Source organism: Chaetodon auriga, chromosome 14 (genome assembly GCF_051107435.1).
Source record: "Chaetodon auriga isolate fChaAug3 chromosome 14, fChaAug3.hap1, whole genome shotgun sequence".
Taxonomy (NCBI): Eukaryota; Metazoa; Chordata; class Actinopteri; order Chaetodontiformes; family Chaetodontidae; genus Chaetodon; species Chaetodon auriga.
In genome coordinates this window covers 4,827,959-4,842,700 of record NC_135087.1, presented here as the reverse complement: position 1 = coordinate 4,842,700, position 14,742 = coordinate 4,827,959, and the positions used below count along the sequence as shown (strand labels likewise).

The following is a 14,742-nucleotide window of genomic DNA, read 5'->3' as shown; positions in this document are numbered from 1 at the left end:
TTCCTCCTTCTGCCTCCTCATGCCCTACTGTGTGAGGGCATTGAGTTTATAAGTGAGCACTGGGCAGGGCATGCAACAACAATCAACTCTCTCTCTCTGCTTCACACACACACACACACACACACACACACACACACACTAAAGTCAAGCTCTTAACTACCCTGTGCCAAATGAACCAAACCAATCCTCTCTGTCCTTTTGTTTCTTACAAAGTACATTTGAGTGGAAAACACTGGAAAAAGAAAAACACAGGTATGCCACACACACACACACACACACACACACACACACACACACACACACACACACACACACACACACACACACACACACACACACACACACCAACTGCCCAGAGGGACCACATTCCATTACACACCACCTGGAGTGAGAGTTCGTTCCCATGGTGACCAGTTTCCCAAATCCAACAGGACATAACACAAAATTAAGACACACTCGCGCTAAACACGACGCCAGGACTGGTTTTACAGTTGGCCCGAGGGCCTAAAACTTGTCGGAAAATCCTCAGCGAAAAGGTCCGTCTGGCTGTCAAGCCAAATCGACATGCGCACACATACATTCAGATGCACGCACACACACACACAGGGCATCTGACAAATTACACGATTCCTCTCCGCCATGTGTCCCTCCAACCATCCCATAACCCTTTTTTCCAGCAAAGCATATAAATACAGACTCAGCAGAGGGGAGAAAATAAAATCTACGGCAGCGTTAGCTCGTCAAAACGCACGACGCAGACTTCGCTGTCTGAGCATGAGCGCTCGCTCGCCATGTCTGACAGACAACATGACGGCACTGGGAGATTTAAACAGGCTCGCTGCAGGTTCGGGGGACGCAGGTGGGAAATTAGCAGTCGCTGTAAATGCTGTGATACACTGCATTGGATAACCAATTCTCTAAATACACTGTATCAAATAAGCATTAAATGAAATGAAGATGATGTTGTCCAGTGAAAACAACGTTTCCAAATGTGGTTCATTGGGCTCATTATTCCTTTATGGGATCATGCTAAATGAAACATTAGAATATCTGAAAGAAAAGCATCGTCACAAAGCCGAAAACCTGTTTTTCTCCGCTCCTGAAAAGGTGCCGCTTTGGACACAGCGTCGAGATAAACCAGCCGGAATCTAACAATAGCAATGTAAGGGCGGGCTTAATCATGTCTGGAAGGGCCACTTAGACACAAACCCTGACCATTTAAAGCACTGCATAAATATGCAATTGACATTAAATCAGTTATGTGATTCATTATGCCCGGGGCTAAAAGCAAGTGCCATAACAATAATAATACACTCATTCATTTGTCTAGTCACACCCACTTAAAAACACACAGACACACAAACAGAATGACACATATCCATGTGGACGCACACTTTGCAAGCACTTTTTGTTGTACATTTGGGATGAAGAATACAATATTTCAACACATATGCTGTAAATCCTTTCAGTTGACAACCATCTTGCACAGTAATTTTCAGTCCTGCTCCGTCTGATTGTCACACTGTTCCATGCAGGTGTGACTTGGAAAAGCTCCCAAAACCACAAAGCTGCACCGGTGTCTTCCAAAACAGTCCTCTACATTAAGCCCTTCTGAGAAAAGCGTATTTGTGTCTTCTCCCCCGGCTTGTTTAGAGCCATCTGGCTCGCTGTAAACACAGGCCGCGAGACTTTCCACCATATTTCTCTCAACCAGCTATTTCCATTTACATCAAAGGCCCCCAAGCGCAGGAGCGCACACTCAAGCAAAAGGCGAGACAAAAAGAACCCCCGTGTGCTCGTGTGGCGATGCAGCGAAACCAGAGGCAGGAATATCAGCATCGTCCATCCGACTGAGACGAGCACTGAGGGAAGGAGACACTGAGACAGACCGAGTGAGATGAACATAGAGAGAGGGACAGACGGGCTGAATGACAGAGAGATGGAGGTTGAGAGAAACGGACAGAAGCCCTCGGGAGGGAAGCGAGACACATCATCTCTTCATTTCACTTGCTCACTGAGTTCCTCCCACATGAGAAACAGGGACGAGATGCAATGAGGTGGGAATCAAGGGACCACAAATCATCCCAACTGACGTCAGTTACTGATCAGACACTAAATGTGCATGATTTGCATCCGCATTTATCAATTTGTTTTCACTTATAAGGCCTTTATTTAATAACCCCAGATTATGAAAAAGCCTCATAGTGTGTGCAAAGAATTTAGTGGCCTTGCCTTTTCGTAACTCTGGTCACTTCTGGCTGATACCCAGTGATTGACTGCTGCGCTGACACAGTGTGGAAATGATGCCAGTAGTCAATTATTATGAAAACAGCAAGAACACTGCACTTTGTGATACAAGCCAGCAACATTCAGACCTCTGTTCAGTCCACACGTCCAACTTTGGCTGCTTGGTGAAGAAGAAATACAACCTAAAAAAATGGAATAATTCTCAACCTGCTGACAATGTTTGTGTATCTGCATCAGTAATTTGATGAAACTACAGTGCTGTGGCGATGTGCTTTGAATGCAGCGTCCAATTACAAACACATTTTCAATGGCGAGTGTCTGTCAGATAAAAGACTTCCGCCTACGGTGCTCTTGTGGATCCTCCATCTGAGCTACTCAGAAATAAGGTAAGTGGAATGTCCTTAATGACGGCGGGTCTGATCGATTTCAGGAGTGTGGAAATACAAAATAACAGAATTAGGATGTGCCCGCAGAGGGAGAGGGAGGGTAATAATGAGGGAGACACAAAGAGGGAGAGCAAACAAACAACACACATCTGCTGCTAAAACACAAAACAGACCCTGACATGATTCACACTCCGCTTCATCCAGATGACACACATGCACGGAAACATGTGCACGCAGCTGGTGCAGAGACCACGTCAGTGAGGTCACACAGCCAGTGTTCGTCAGAGAAGCAGCCCGGACTGAGCGGACTGCAGCAGAGGACAGGACTACATTTCCCATCACACCACTGCAGTAATGCAGCAGTGAGAATGTTCTTCATTATGCAAGGATTCTGCATTCACAGCGTGTGCAGGAGAAACTGTTGTTCAGCCAAGTCCCAGTGTAATACTGAACATTTTTAATATTCTAATCAGGCTCATTATTCACAAGAAAATAGCCAAACTATTCTGTTTTTGTTTTCATTTTGATTGGATATGAAGGTTATTCATTCGCTTTGATTATTACTCATTTTGTAACCATTTCATATAATTTTTCAATTTCCAAATTTTAATTCGAAGATAAATCTTGTATCCATGTACCATTCATTGCCTTTTCAAGGAGCAGCTCCCATTAAATCTCAATAAAAGGGAAAACAGTTTGATTGTAGCAAAGTTCTCTCCAATATCCACCAGTATGATCTCAACCAAACACAACAGCACAACGAAAAGAGCTAGAAAAGAGCTAGAAATGAGCTGGAGGAGCACACTGGGGGGACAAAATGCATGACATTATCAAGGTCTAAGCAGAGAAGACAGGCCACATGGAGACAAATCTTGGACACAATGTCCAAACTGAAGCAGTTGTTGATCATTTGTGGCCCCTATCGGCTACTTAAGGAGTCAGCAATGATGGTATAAAGCAACAACAGTCAATAAAAATCAAAAGCTATGAATCAACCACGAGAGATCCTTGAGCAGACACATGTGCACGGATGCTAACAGTAGCTGCATGCAGAAACGCACACGCGCAACCAAACACATGATCTCTTGATTAATAATAAGAGCATGAGGACAGTTTGTGTGTGATCCACTTGTCAGAATTTCATCACTCCATATATCAAAACAGAGAAGCTACAAATTATGTCAGGCACACTGTGCACATAGCCCCCTGAATACAACCCACGCCAGCTAGCAATTAGTAGCCGTTCTGTAAAACAGCCATGATTAGCTCCAGAGCTAAAGTCTGAGGTTTGGACAGGAATAGGTCCCTAACATTTATCTCCTCTGGTGCAGAAGAAAACTGGAACACATACAGGAAACTCAGCTAAACATGGGCAAAACATGCTAGCTCCACATAGAAAAAGTTCGAAGTGTTCTAAAACAAGAAATTCCTGCAGTGTCCAAACAGTTTTCCTTCTCCACAAACATGAGATGGCAGCTGCTGCATTAGCCTCTTACAGTGGAAACCCTCCACTCCGGCAGATACAAAGTTTTTGAGCAAACAAGACGTTTATCATAAAGTCACTGAGTGGCTGCTTAATTATCTGCATGCAAAACAGACTTTTTTGGTGGTAAAATAATACATTTCAAGGTAAACGCAAATGCAGCATAGGCTAACCATCTCTTACACAACTTTATTGAGATGTTGATGAGGACATCCAGTGAGGCCACCAGAGGTTGCATCATATCGTAAAAATCAAACCAATCAACCGCTGACCCCTGCCCCGTGATGTCACATCCTCCCTGGCGGGGCACAGTTTCCTGTTCTTCACCCCCTCGCCTCATCATCCCTCATAAAAGTCCAACAAAGACCAAACAACACAGTAAACCAACACAGCCTTGTAAAACACACATAGACACACACAGACACACACACACATATTAACACACTCACATTCCATAGCAGGGTGCTCTAACACACCCTCTAGAGTCTTGTCCTTTGATGTGAGTGTGGGAAAGCTCAGGGGAATGGTCTTAGTGGGGGGAGGGAGAGAGTAAAGGGAGAGGGGGAGGGGAAAAGAGGGAGAAGAGTGTATACACGAGAGCAACACGGTGAGATGGTGGGAGATAGACTGGGAGAGCTGGTGGGGGTCAGTCGCAGCTGACCCCTGGAGCACCAAGGGGTCAGTCTGTTTAAACGGGAGATGGACACACACACACACACACACACACACACACACACACACACACACACACACACACACACACACACACACACGGTGCATGCTGATTAACAGGCCAATGCAGGGAGGGATTTTAGATTCAGATTCACTGCAACAAAGAAACACCCATAAAGACAAAAAGCAAGTAAGAGAGAGCAGGTAAACGCATCACTGAGATAACTGACTACTGGAAATAACTTTTCAGAGCAAACGTGACTTATTTGACTGTGCGCCAGGAGCTCGAACAGGATTTTAATGTGCCCTCAGGTTATGGAATTTGCAGAGCATAATAACTCTCTGAGCAAACTTTCAGTCTAAATAAAAGAGCACAATTCAGCCGGTAGCATGCGGCTAATGAGCGGCGCTTAACATCAATCCAACAAACACAATCGTCTCTTTGCTGCTCCAGGTTTGCTTTAAGGTAGAGGCAGACGAACGAGGAGGAGGAGGAGGAGGAGGAGGAGGAGGAGGAGGAGGAGTGGAAAAGAAGGAAAGAGGTGGGAGGAAAAGAAGTTGAGTGGAGTGAAAGAGGGAGAGAGAGAAGTGTGTGGAGGAGAGGGAAGGCTGAAGCTTCGTATGAAAGAATCTCTTTTGGCTGCTGCGTCGACGTCTCCAGGCTGGTTGCGCCTTGGCAGAGCATCTGTGTCTGTTTGTGTGTACGTGTGTGCATGTTTGCATGCGTGCACCGCGGTGCTGCAGCTAAACAGAGGTTACTTTATATAAAAGCTGGTTCCTGGCTGTGCCCTGAGGTCTCTGTAATCTCGCTCTCTGTCACACACACTTGCACATAAGTACGGCAAAGTGCAAACACACACGCTGGCACACAAGTACACATGCATGCACAAACCCGGAGCTCTGAGGTCTCAGTAATCACACCGAGTCACTTGTCTAAAGAGCGGCTCAGTTCGAAACACACTGCCACACTCCACCTCTCATTAAACCCGGTGACCTCCTCCAGAGAGAGACAGAGAGAGAGGGAGAAAGAGTTCGAGTGTGTGTGTGGCCCTCCGCATTAATAATATGTGCATTCAAACATGACCCCGAGCCCTCAGCCACACGCCCAATTAACTGTCGTCGACCGTAGTAAAAGGCACCGAAAAAGGCACACACAGATACACACTGTGCCTTCCATGCTACATTTTGCATGCAAGTGCACAAATGCACCCACGCAAATAAACAGACCCCCAACTACGTCAACACGACAAGTGTCTGGCATCCCACTCAAACCAATTTTCTTCCATCTTTTCATGAGCCATTGATCCATATCTAGAAATGTCTTGGTCAACTGTATCTGCGCATCTTAGAAACAGCACACGACGGGCTGGACGGATGCGATCTGGCATTATCTGTGTGCCTCTAAGGTCTGCCTGGGTCGATCCCTCTGATTTCAGGGAAAAATTGAATTACACAGCGGGCAGAGAAAAGGAGGCGGGCTGTAATTAGTTACAACATAGACTATGGGGTGATGGTGATGGTGGGTTTTTTTTCCAGGGGAGGCAGTCAGCGTCTGAGCCAAAGCTCAAAGAAAACCTTCACACAGAAGGCAAAGAAAGAAGTGAGAGAAGAAGCGAGAGACAGACAGAGGAGAAAACAAAGGCGCCCTTTCAAAGTTTCAGAGTTACAGCTTACTCCGCTGACATCATCAAAGTGAGACGCGAGTCGGGGAATTCCCGCGTTGCTGCCACCTCCTTCCGTCTTTAATAGCCCCTAAGTGGCTTACATTTCAAGTCTTTTCATGTAGTGGTATCAGATGCAGCCAGAGAGTGAGACCATTGCTGCACACTCTGTCAGTGACTGTGTCTTTCAAGTGGTGTTTTTTAATGTGCAGATAACACGCTTAGATGCAGGCATTTCCCCCTCGCTTCCTTTTCCTCACCCCTTACTGCTGCATTATTGACTGCACTCCTGAAAGACTACAATCAGGGAGTTTCGGTGCACACGTACTCATGTCCACCAAACGTTCTTAACATCACTGCTGACTATTTTCAAAAGCATTATTCTGCAAAAGCTGGTGTAGAGACGTAAAAATACTGCTGTATGGTGCGTTCATGTGCTGCTGGAAAATTTGAGAGTCGGAGCCTCAACTCCGCCGAGTGATGATGATGATGGATGTCATTAACATGATAATTTGATAGCTTCTTGGACTAAAATAAAGCTTTGAAAGTTTGGCTGGCTTGCCTCCAACCAGCGAATCATTTTTCCCACCGCACTTGAATGCATCACTTTGCTAAATTAGAAATACATTTTAAAGAATTCATGCTTTCACCTGTGTCACCACCTAATAAAACTGACATGATATTCCCTGTGTGGACTCCCCATGCTAAGCTTGATCTTATTTTCTTCATGTTAAGCTTGTGAACTCATTAAATTGTATTTCCAGCCCTCAAATGTGCAGCCGGCAAATAATTAAAGTGATGGGAAATACTCTGTCTCATAGTGACACCAGGCCACATGTTAATAAGCTAACACAATAATGGTCGAGGGGACTGACCCTGGATGCATTGCAGTGAGCCGTCCTCTGCCCGGATGGTAAACGTCTCCCCCGGGTTCACCTGCACCAGGATCACCTGTACAAACACACACAGAAAAATCAAAGGGTTAGTCAGCACGAATCAGACTGAGCGAAGAAAATCACACATAATGCCATGAACACACATTCATCTTCAACAATCACAAAGCAGGACAGACTCTGCCGGACAGCCAATAGGCTCGCAGAGGTGACATAACGGACAATAAGCATCGGATGCCAGAGTAGGGCGGACACAGAGAGTTCATACACATATGAATGAGGTGTTAGGTAAGCTGATGGTGAGACAACACTGCTGTGACACACACCCTGATTCGAGAAAAGCCTTTGTCTTTTAACCACCCCGACTGACAGAAAACCACTAAAACCAGTATGCACAAATATTCCACACACAGACTGACGTATATATCCTCATTAAACATCCAGCACACACAAATGAAGCCAATAAATGCAACACTCCGGTGTCTGCTGAATATGCCGGAAGGGAGTATGCATGCACCTTACCGTCATATTCTCCGCATACAGATTGTTGAGGGTGTACACATGGCTGTAGACATGAAACAGGTGACCCTCCATTACACACACACGTATTCATGCACACATGCATGCACACGCAAGCACAGCCCTGTCTATGCTCTACAGGTGTGCCGTCGTAAAATCCTCATATCCTGCGTTCCTCCTGTAGCGTCTGCATGCTCGCCCATCTCAGTGCTAACCTGCTCCTCTCCCTCAGACACACACACTCACTCACTCACACACACACACACTTCCTGCTCTGTCTGCTGCAGCGGCTGCTGTTGCTATGGGAACCCCAGCATAGTACAGGGCGACCCATGTTTCCCAAGGACTGAGAAAACCCCCATAGCAGACCATGTGGATGAGCGCGCGTGGAGAGAGGGCGTATATGTACAGTATGTGTTGTGTATAAATCTACACCAGCCAAAATCATAGTGCGTAAATCTGTGCGAAAGACTCATGCGGCATATTTGATTTGTTTTATTTGAATGTTTAACCACTGAAGCAGTACCGATCCAGTCAGCTCGTGGTTTGATGTACTCACAAAAGGTTTAATATTACTTAAGAATGAAAGTAAAAAGTGGCAGAAGGATGTTTCTTATCCACAAAATCATCAAAATCTGTGTTTTAAAGTTTAACCACCTCTAGAGCAGGAAGCAGATCCATACATGTCAAACAATAAATAGAAGAGATTCCAAGTTGAGGACGTCACAAAAAGAGTAAAAACCTGACGTCGACCGGGTCAACGTTCTCCACGGCTGCAAACATGTATTTAAGCAACGTCGGAGAAACTGATTTTTTTTTCTAGCTGTGGATCATTTTTATTTCGTCAATGTTTTCCGGCAGCAGTTGAGAGCTGTCACCGTTCATGAAGAGCCGAACTGAAGCCAGAACATCCGAGTTCTGCTCCAGAAGTACAAACTGTTAATTCCAAGTTAGTAATTCAGTGGGTTTTTTTTCTCGTTGTGTTTTAGTTTTGGATTTAATTATTAGCAAATGAGTGAAAAGCCGGGCTTACAGTCATTCCATTGGCTCACAAAGGGACTGTAAATCTTTAAAGAAACACTGCCAGATCGTTATTCATGTCAGTATCTCAGTTTTAAACATTTAACACACACCACTTCCCAAAAGCCACAAGTTGTCACCAACTTGACAGCGTGAAGCCAATCAAGTGGCTAGACATGGGACCGGACGGGACGGGCACAACGCCTGGCTCATCTTTTTAGATTACAACTTCAAATTTGGAAAAATGGCATTAAATGAGAGCGTGGGTGGATATCATGGGTTAGGGATGATAAAACAATAAGCTCGACTCAGTTATGTGAAGATGCTGCATCCCCGGGGGCAAAATAAAGAATCATGAGAGTAACAGCACTCCAACGGAAGAAAACTTCCATGCGAGCAAGCGCACATGAGCCACACAACATAATGAAGGGCAAACAATGTGGCCAATAGAAGGTTCTGAACAGAATATGGAACCTCCTATTGGCTACACTGATGCAATTCATTATGTAAACAGAACAGAATACAGAACCAAATATTGCGACATTGTTGCAGTTCAAATTCTAATGCTACTAGCAAATGGTGCCAGTATATGCTAATACACTGTATGTTAGTACATGGATAGAACCCTGGGAATGTATTTCACTTTATTTCTTCATCAATGAGAAATTCAATTACAAGATACGAGATGTGATGGTCGTACTTTGGCTCTTCAAAAGACTTTCTCCATAACCATGTCACACTTCTTTACACGGTAAATATTCTGGAATGATAGTGTTGCAGCCTAACAATGAATCTGATGTCTTCGCTTGGCCTCGCACCAGAGGAGCACGCAGACACAGATAAACACGCACATAAACAGGTGTAGGCAGGTAAACAGAGATAGACAGACAGGAAAGCTGATAGACAAGCAAGCAGACAAACACAAACACCGAAGTATGCACTCAGACTCAACACAGACAATTGTGTGCCCACACAGACACTGAAGGGGTAGAAGAAACACACACACACACACACACACACACACACACACACACACACACACACAGTGTAAGACAGCCCGAGAAACAAACAAATACACACAAACACGGACACACGCATGCAGAGTCGAATCTATATAATCATCGGTCTAGATCCCTGACTCCACACTGGGAACCGAGTTTAAACTGCAGGGTGTTACAATAAAAAGAGCTCCCTAACTGCTGCGTGTTACAGCCAAAACCCTCCCTAACTGTTATGTGTCGCAGCCAAAACCCTCCCACATGCTTCCTCTGGGCTATGAGGGAACAGGCAGCAGATGATACATAAACATCATCTTCATCATCCCTCATCTACCAAAAGCACACGGTGTATGAGTTGTATCTGCGACACCAGGATTAGACCCAGGTCAATTAACTGTGACGCTGTTAATTAGGTTCATCGCGCCCTTCCGCCGGCGCAGAGCCCGGGTGGGGCTTCGTGCTTTGAAGGTGATCCAGTTGGCTCTGCGGCTTCTGATAAGATCAAGCCAGTCTCAGAGAAGCAGCTGAATCCTTTTCCAAAGTGATTTAAGTTAAGGCCTGGGATCCATCAATGGAGCCAGTCAGCCAGTTACAGAATGTCTCCAGCGCTGAATGATGCAAGTGCGTGAGCCTGCGAGCGCCTGTGTGTATTCTCCTTCCCCTTATATGACAAATGTCTTACTGTAACAGCTGTTCATTACCTGTGGCAACAAACCATGAGCCACGCGACGAAACGACAACAAAGGGAAGTGCCTGCACGGACGTTTGATGTGCATTCTTGCGTGCGTCTGGTTGAAGTGTGTACAGCAACACAGGGATGTTGAAAGAAGCATTTGCAAGGATAAGTGAACACACACGACAGACATGCGAGTGTTTACCTGCTGTGCCGCGTCACCGTTAACCATGTGAGGCATGAGAGGGACCTCCCCGTTCAGGAGGGGGGGCGGAGCCAAGTCCAGTGGAATCTGGTCTGTCATCATCATTGTGACGTACATTCATGGAGAAATTCACTGAACTGCCCTACCTGGGAAAGAACAGAGAGAGGGAGACAGGAGACGTCAGCAGCGATACACACTCACACAGTGACTACAGCACATTCACAGAGTGTCATCACACGAAGGACACAGACAGGTGTGACACGAAAAGGACCTGCGCTGCCATCAAATCAAACAGGATCACGTTTGCACCAAGAAACAAAGCATCAGCCAGATAAAAAATCAAAGTTATTGTTGGCCAGAACACAAAGGTTCCCATATATGTGGCTATGGCATTCTGGGAAATGCGCTTGTTTACTTTGCTGCCAAGAGTTCGACAAGAAAATTGATGCCATTGTAAAGTTTATATTGATCTCACAACAACAACAATAATGTCATCAACATGTATAATAATTAAACTGGGCTGTGCAGTAACTCAATGTATCTTACTTATTCTGCATATTTTATACTGCATTATTCTACTAGTACTATTATCATTGCTTTATATTTCACTATTACTATGCTACACATACTACTGTTAATAATTCTTACATTGTGACTGCTGACCAAGTACCTCATTTGTTTAATCTGCACAAATGTAAACAGGCTAGCTGTTTGCTCTTGCATCCAGTTTTCATGCTAGGCTAAGCTAACCAGCTGTAGCCTCATGTTGCACAAACAGACGTGAGACTGGATTCAATCCTCTATCTAACTCTCAGCTGACAAATAAATGTTTTGATTTTCTAAAATGTCCTGTGTACAAACTGTTGTACAATGGAATATGAGGGCAGATCGTGCCAAGCCTGCATTAGACCAGCCCACCAGTGTGCTTCCATTAGCGTTAATTGTGCAATTTCCTCATCGACAAAACAATTTTCCCACTTCATGGGAGCTTGAAAACTTTTTGCATTGTCGGAGAGCTTTTATTAAATTAGTCCATTTTCACCGGTTTTAACTGTAGTCAAGCGTTTTCCATCCCGAATTCGATAAGCACTTGGATCAAAACCCAGATGGATTTCTAATAACAGAGGTGTACATGAAACACGACAGGCTGCCATATGTACCCTGGAACAACACACACTGTTCTGAGCTCGACAGAGTGGAATCCAAAGGGTTTGTTCTGACAAAAGGTGCACACAAGCAGAACAATGAGAGAGAGATGGAAAGATAAAGATAAAGGTTAGAAAAGATAGATTTGTCCACAGGAGAAAAGAAAACAAACACAGAACTAGGACATTCCATTATTCCAGTGTTCCTAACAGATTAACACTGGTACTTTCCTAATATGTTGTCTTTTCCCCTTAGTTTGGTTTGTACAGGCAGGCGTATCAGCTTCGACAAAGGTACAAGTCATATCATGTCAATATAAAAGAATAAAGATGAAAGAGGCAGATGAAAACAGAGATGAGAGAGACAGAGGCTAATTCAAAGCACTTCATCATCAACAATAGTCTTGTAAAACACAGGAGGGATTACAGTGAATATCCTGTTTGCAGGATTAATAAAAAAAAGAAACATTGGATGAATAAGGTCTTAGATTGGTGGGTGAAAAGGGAGGACTGCACCTGCTGTTAGCTTTGCAAATGCAGCAGATTAGTCTTCCATATGAACATGCAAACACACGGCAAGACCGAGATGTCCTCCGAGGGCTTCTGGGGTCAATCGTGTTGGCGCTCTTTGGAGAGGAACCCGAAGAGCTAAATGTGGAGACGCTTTCTTTGCTTGCATAATAATAGCAGTAAAACCAAAAAGCATAACTATGAATAAAATAAAAACAACAACCAAGGGCATTCATCTTAAGTGGAAAATAACATGGTTTCACCTAATTGGCTATGGGGCCAGAGCAAAAAAAAAAAAATCCCTGAAGCAATGTGTGTCAGCCGAGCACGTGGGCCTCATCATGGTTTTAACCGAGCTGCTAACCCGAACTTTATCAGCCTCTCCTGGGGGAAAACACACTCTCACACACACATATATATACAGCAGATACACAAAGAACCCCATGGCGAGCGCACACACAAACACATACATCACAAACACACACAGATTCATTGCCAGAGGTGGATTACTGAATGACGTAGGTGTTTCAATTCGACGCCGGTGAATGAAATCACCGCTAACAGCTTCTGACTAATGGCTATAAGCTGCTGTTAGCGCACACAAACACACACACTATGCATCAGGGATTTGCTCTCATTTCAGTAAGTAAAAGAAATCTATCCATCTCTGACACAGAGCGCACACACGGATAATATGCACACACACACACACACACACACACACACACACACACACACACACACACACACACACACAGAGCATTCCTCTGGAAACAGCTGTGTGTCATTGTGTGTCTTTTCTTTCAGCTGGTCGTCTTCTAGCACTGACAAGGTCTTTGAAAGGGTTAGTAGATCACACAGCTGTGGCTCATACTGTTGCAAGATAAACACACACACACGCTCGCACATCGGCCTCTGTGTCTTTGCCGCCTTTCTGACTCCATCTCTTCGTTCAATTCTGGATTTTTGTTCGTCCTCTACACTTAAATCTCTCGCTCTTTCTCCATCTGAGCCCCGTTCCCAGCTCAGCCTGGCCATCCTGCCTTGAACACACACACGCACACACACAGTTGCATCCAGGACACATCACAGGCAGATGGTAACACCACTCTCAGCCCTGCCAGGAAAAAGAGAAAAGCGAGACAGACAGGAGGGAGGAAGAGAGAGTGAATAAGTAAATGAAGGATCGGCTTATATGATAAATAGGGAGCGAGAGAGGAAGAGGATGGTCCAACACGTCTCGCCCACTAACCCTGTTCTTAAAATAACCCTTTATTTCCTAAGAAACTCATTATATTTATAAAATCCTTTGTACACATCAGCCTGAATCACACGCAGAAATGAGACGTTCAAGGACTTCTGTTGTTGGGTAATGTTCCCTGGCAGGAAGTCGTTTCTGCATCGAGAGAGTGAAGAATTGCAACTGGAAAATCCACATTATATAAGTCAATGTAATAAAAGGTATCATGTTACTGTGCCTGAAAGCAAAACTGTCCCCTTGTCAAAAAAAGCTGCGGTGCCTCGTCTTTAGTAGAAACAGTGTCAAACAAAGTCACTGTCAACTGGAACTGGCAAAAAAGCCAAAAAGAGAGAAAATATGGAGAAATGCTGATCTTGCTGATCTTCACATGAGAAGTTCGATGCCACTGTCATGTCTGTACCTAATATTTGAAGCTAGAGCCAGGAGACGATTAGCTTAGCTTAGCATAAAGATGGAAAACTGATAACCTTGCTCGGTGCAAAAATAACAAAATCCGCCCACCAGCACCTCTAAAGCTCACAAACTAACACTGTCCATCTCGTGTGGTTAATATGTAAACAGTGTAAAAGTCCAGGGACGCTATTTCCCCCTGCTTTCAGTCTTTATGCTAAGCTAACCCTGTACTACCCGTAGCTTCACATTTACTGGACAGACATGAGTGGTGTCGACTTCCTGAATATGCATATTTCTCAAAACTATTCCTTTAAATAAACTATAGACGAATAGAAAAAGACAAATGTGTTCTTGGGATCTTGGGATATAATTCCTATAAATAACACTTAAGCACTTAACCTCTCAATGCAATTTGGAGCCACTGATCCGTGACCTCTCACCGTGCAGAAGCAACTGGTTTTCGACTTGGCCGCAAACGGAGATGCACTTTTTGTTCTGCGGCTGTCCTCTGTGCTGCGTTGCACGTACGTCCTGCAGGATATTATGCACAGATCTCGGAAATTTAAAGCATCAATGAGTGAATAATGACCTTTGTTTTCCGCTGGATTCATTACCACATGGATGTTGCTGCTGATAGCTTCAGACATCACCATGCACACACATGCACATGCACGCA

At 44.6% G+C, this 14,742-nt stretch overlaps 1 protein-coding gene across 3 annotated transcripts in view; it reads right to left on the bottom strand.

The window, feature by feature from the left end:
- fndc3ba (fibronectin type III domain containing 3Ba) overlaps positions 1-14,742 on the bottom strand; it is a 93,030-nt gene that overhangs the window by 58,479 nt on the left and 19,809 nt on the right. For 2 of the 3 annotated variants that reach the window (XM_076748661.1, XM_076748662.1), the window contains exons 2-3: positions 10,758-10,903; positions 7,325-7,400 (exon numbers count right to left, since the gene is read on the bottom strand). In XM_076748661.1, the coding sequence (XP_076604776.1) occupies positions 7,325-7,400; positions 10,758-10,874 (193 nt within the window). In that variant the 5' untranslated portion in view covers positions 10,875-10,903. Of the gene's footprint in view, positions 1-7,324; positions 7,401-7,864; positions 8,106-10,757; positions 10,904-14,742 lie in introns of those variants that run through there. The other variant, XM_076748663.1, reaches the window with a different exon arrangement.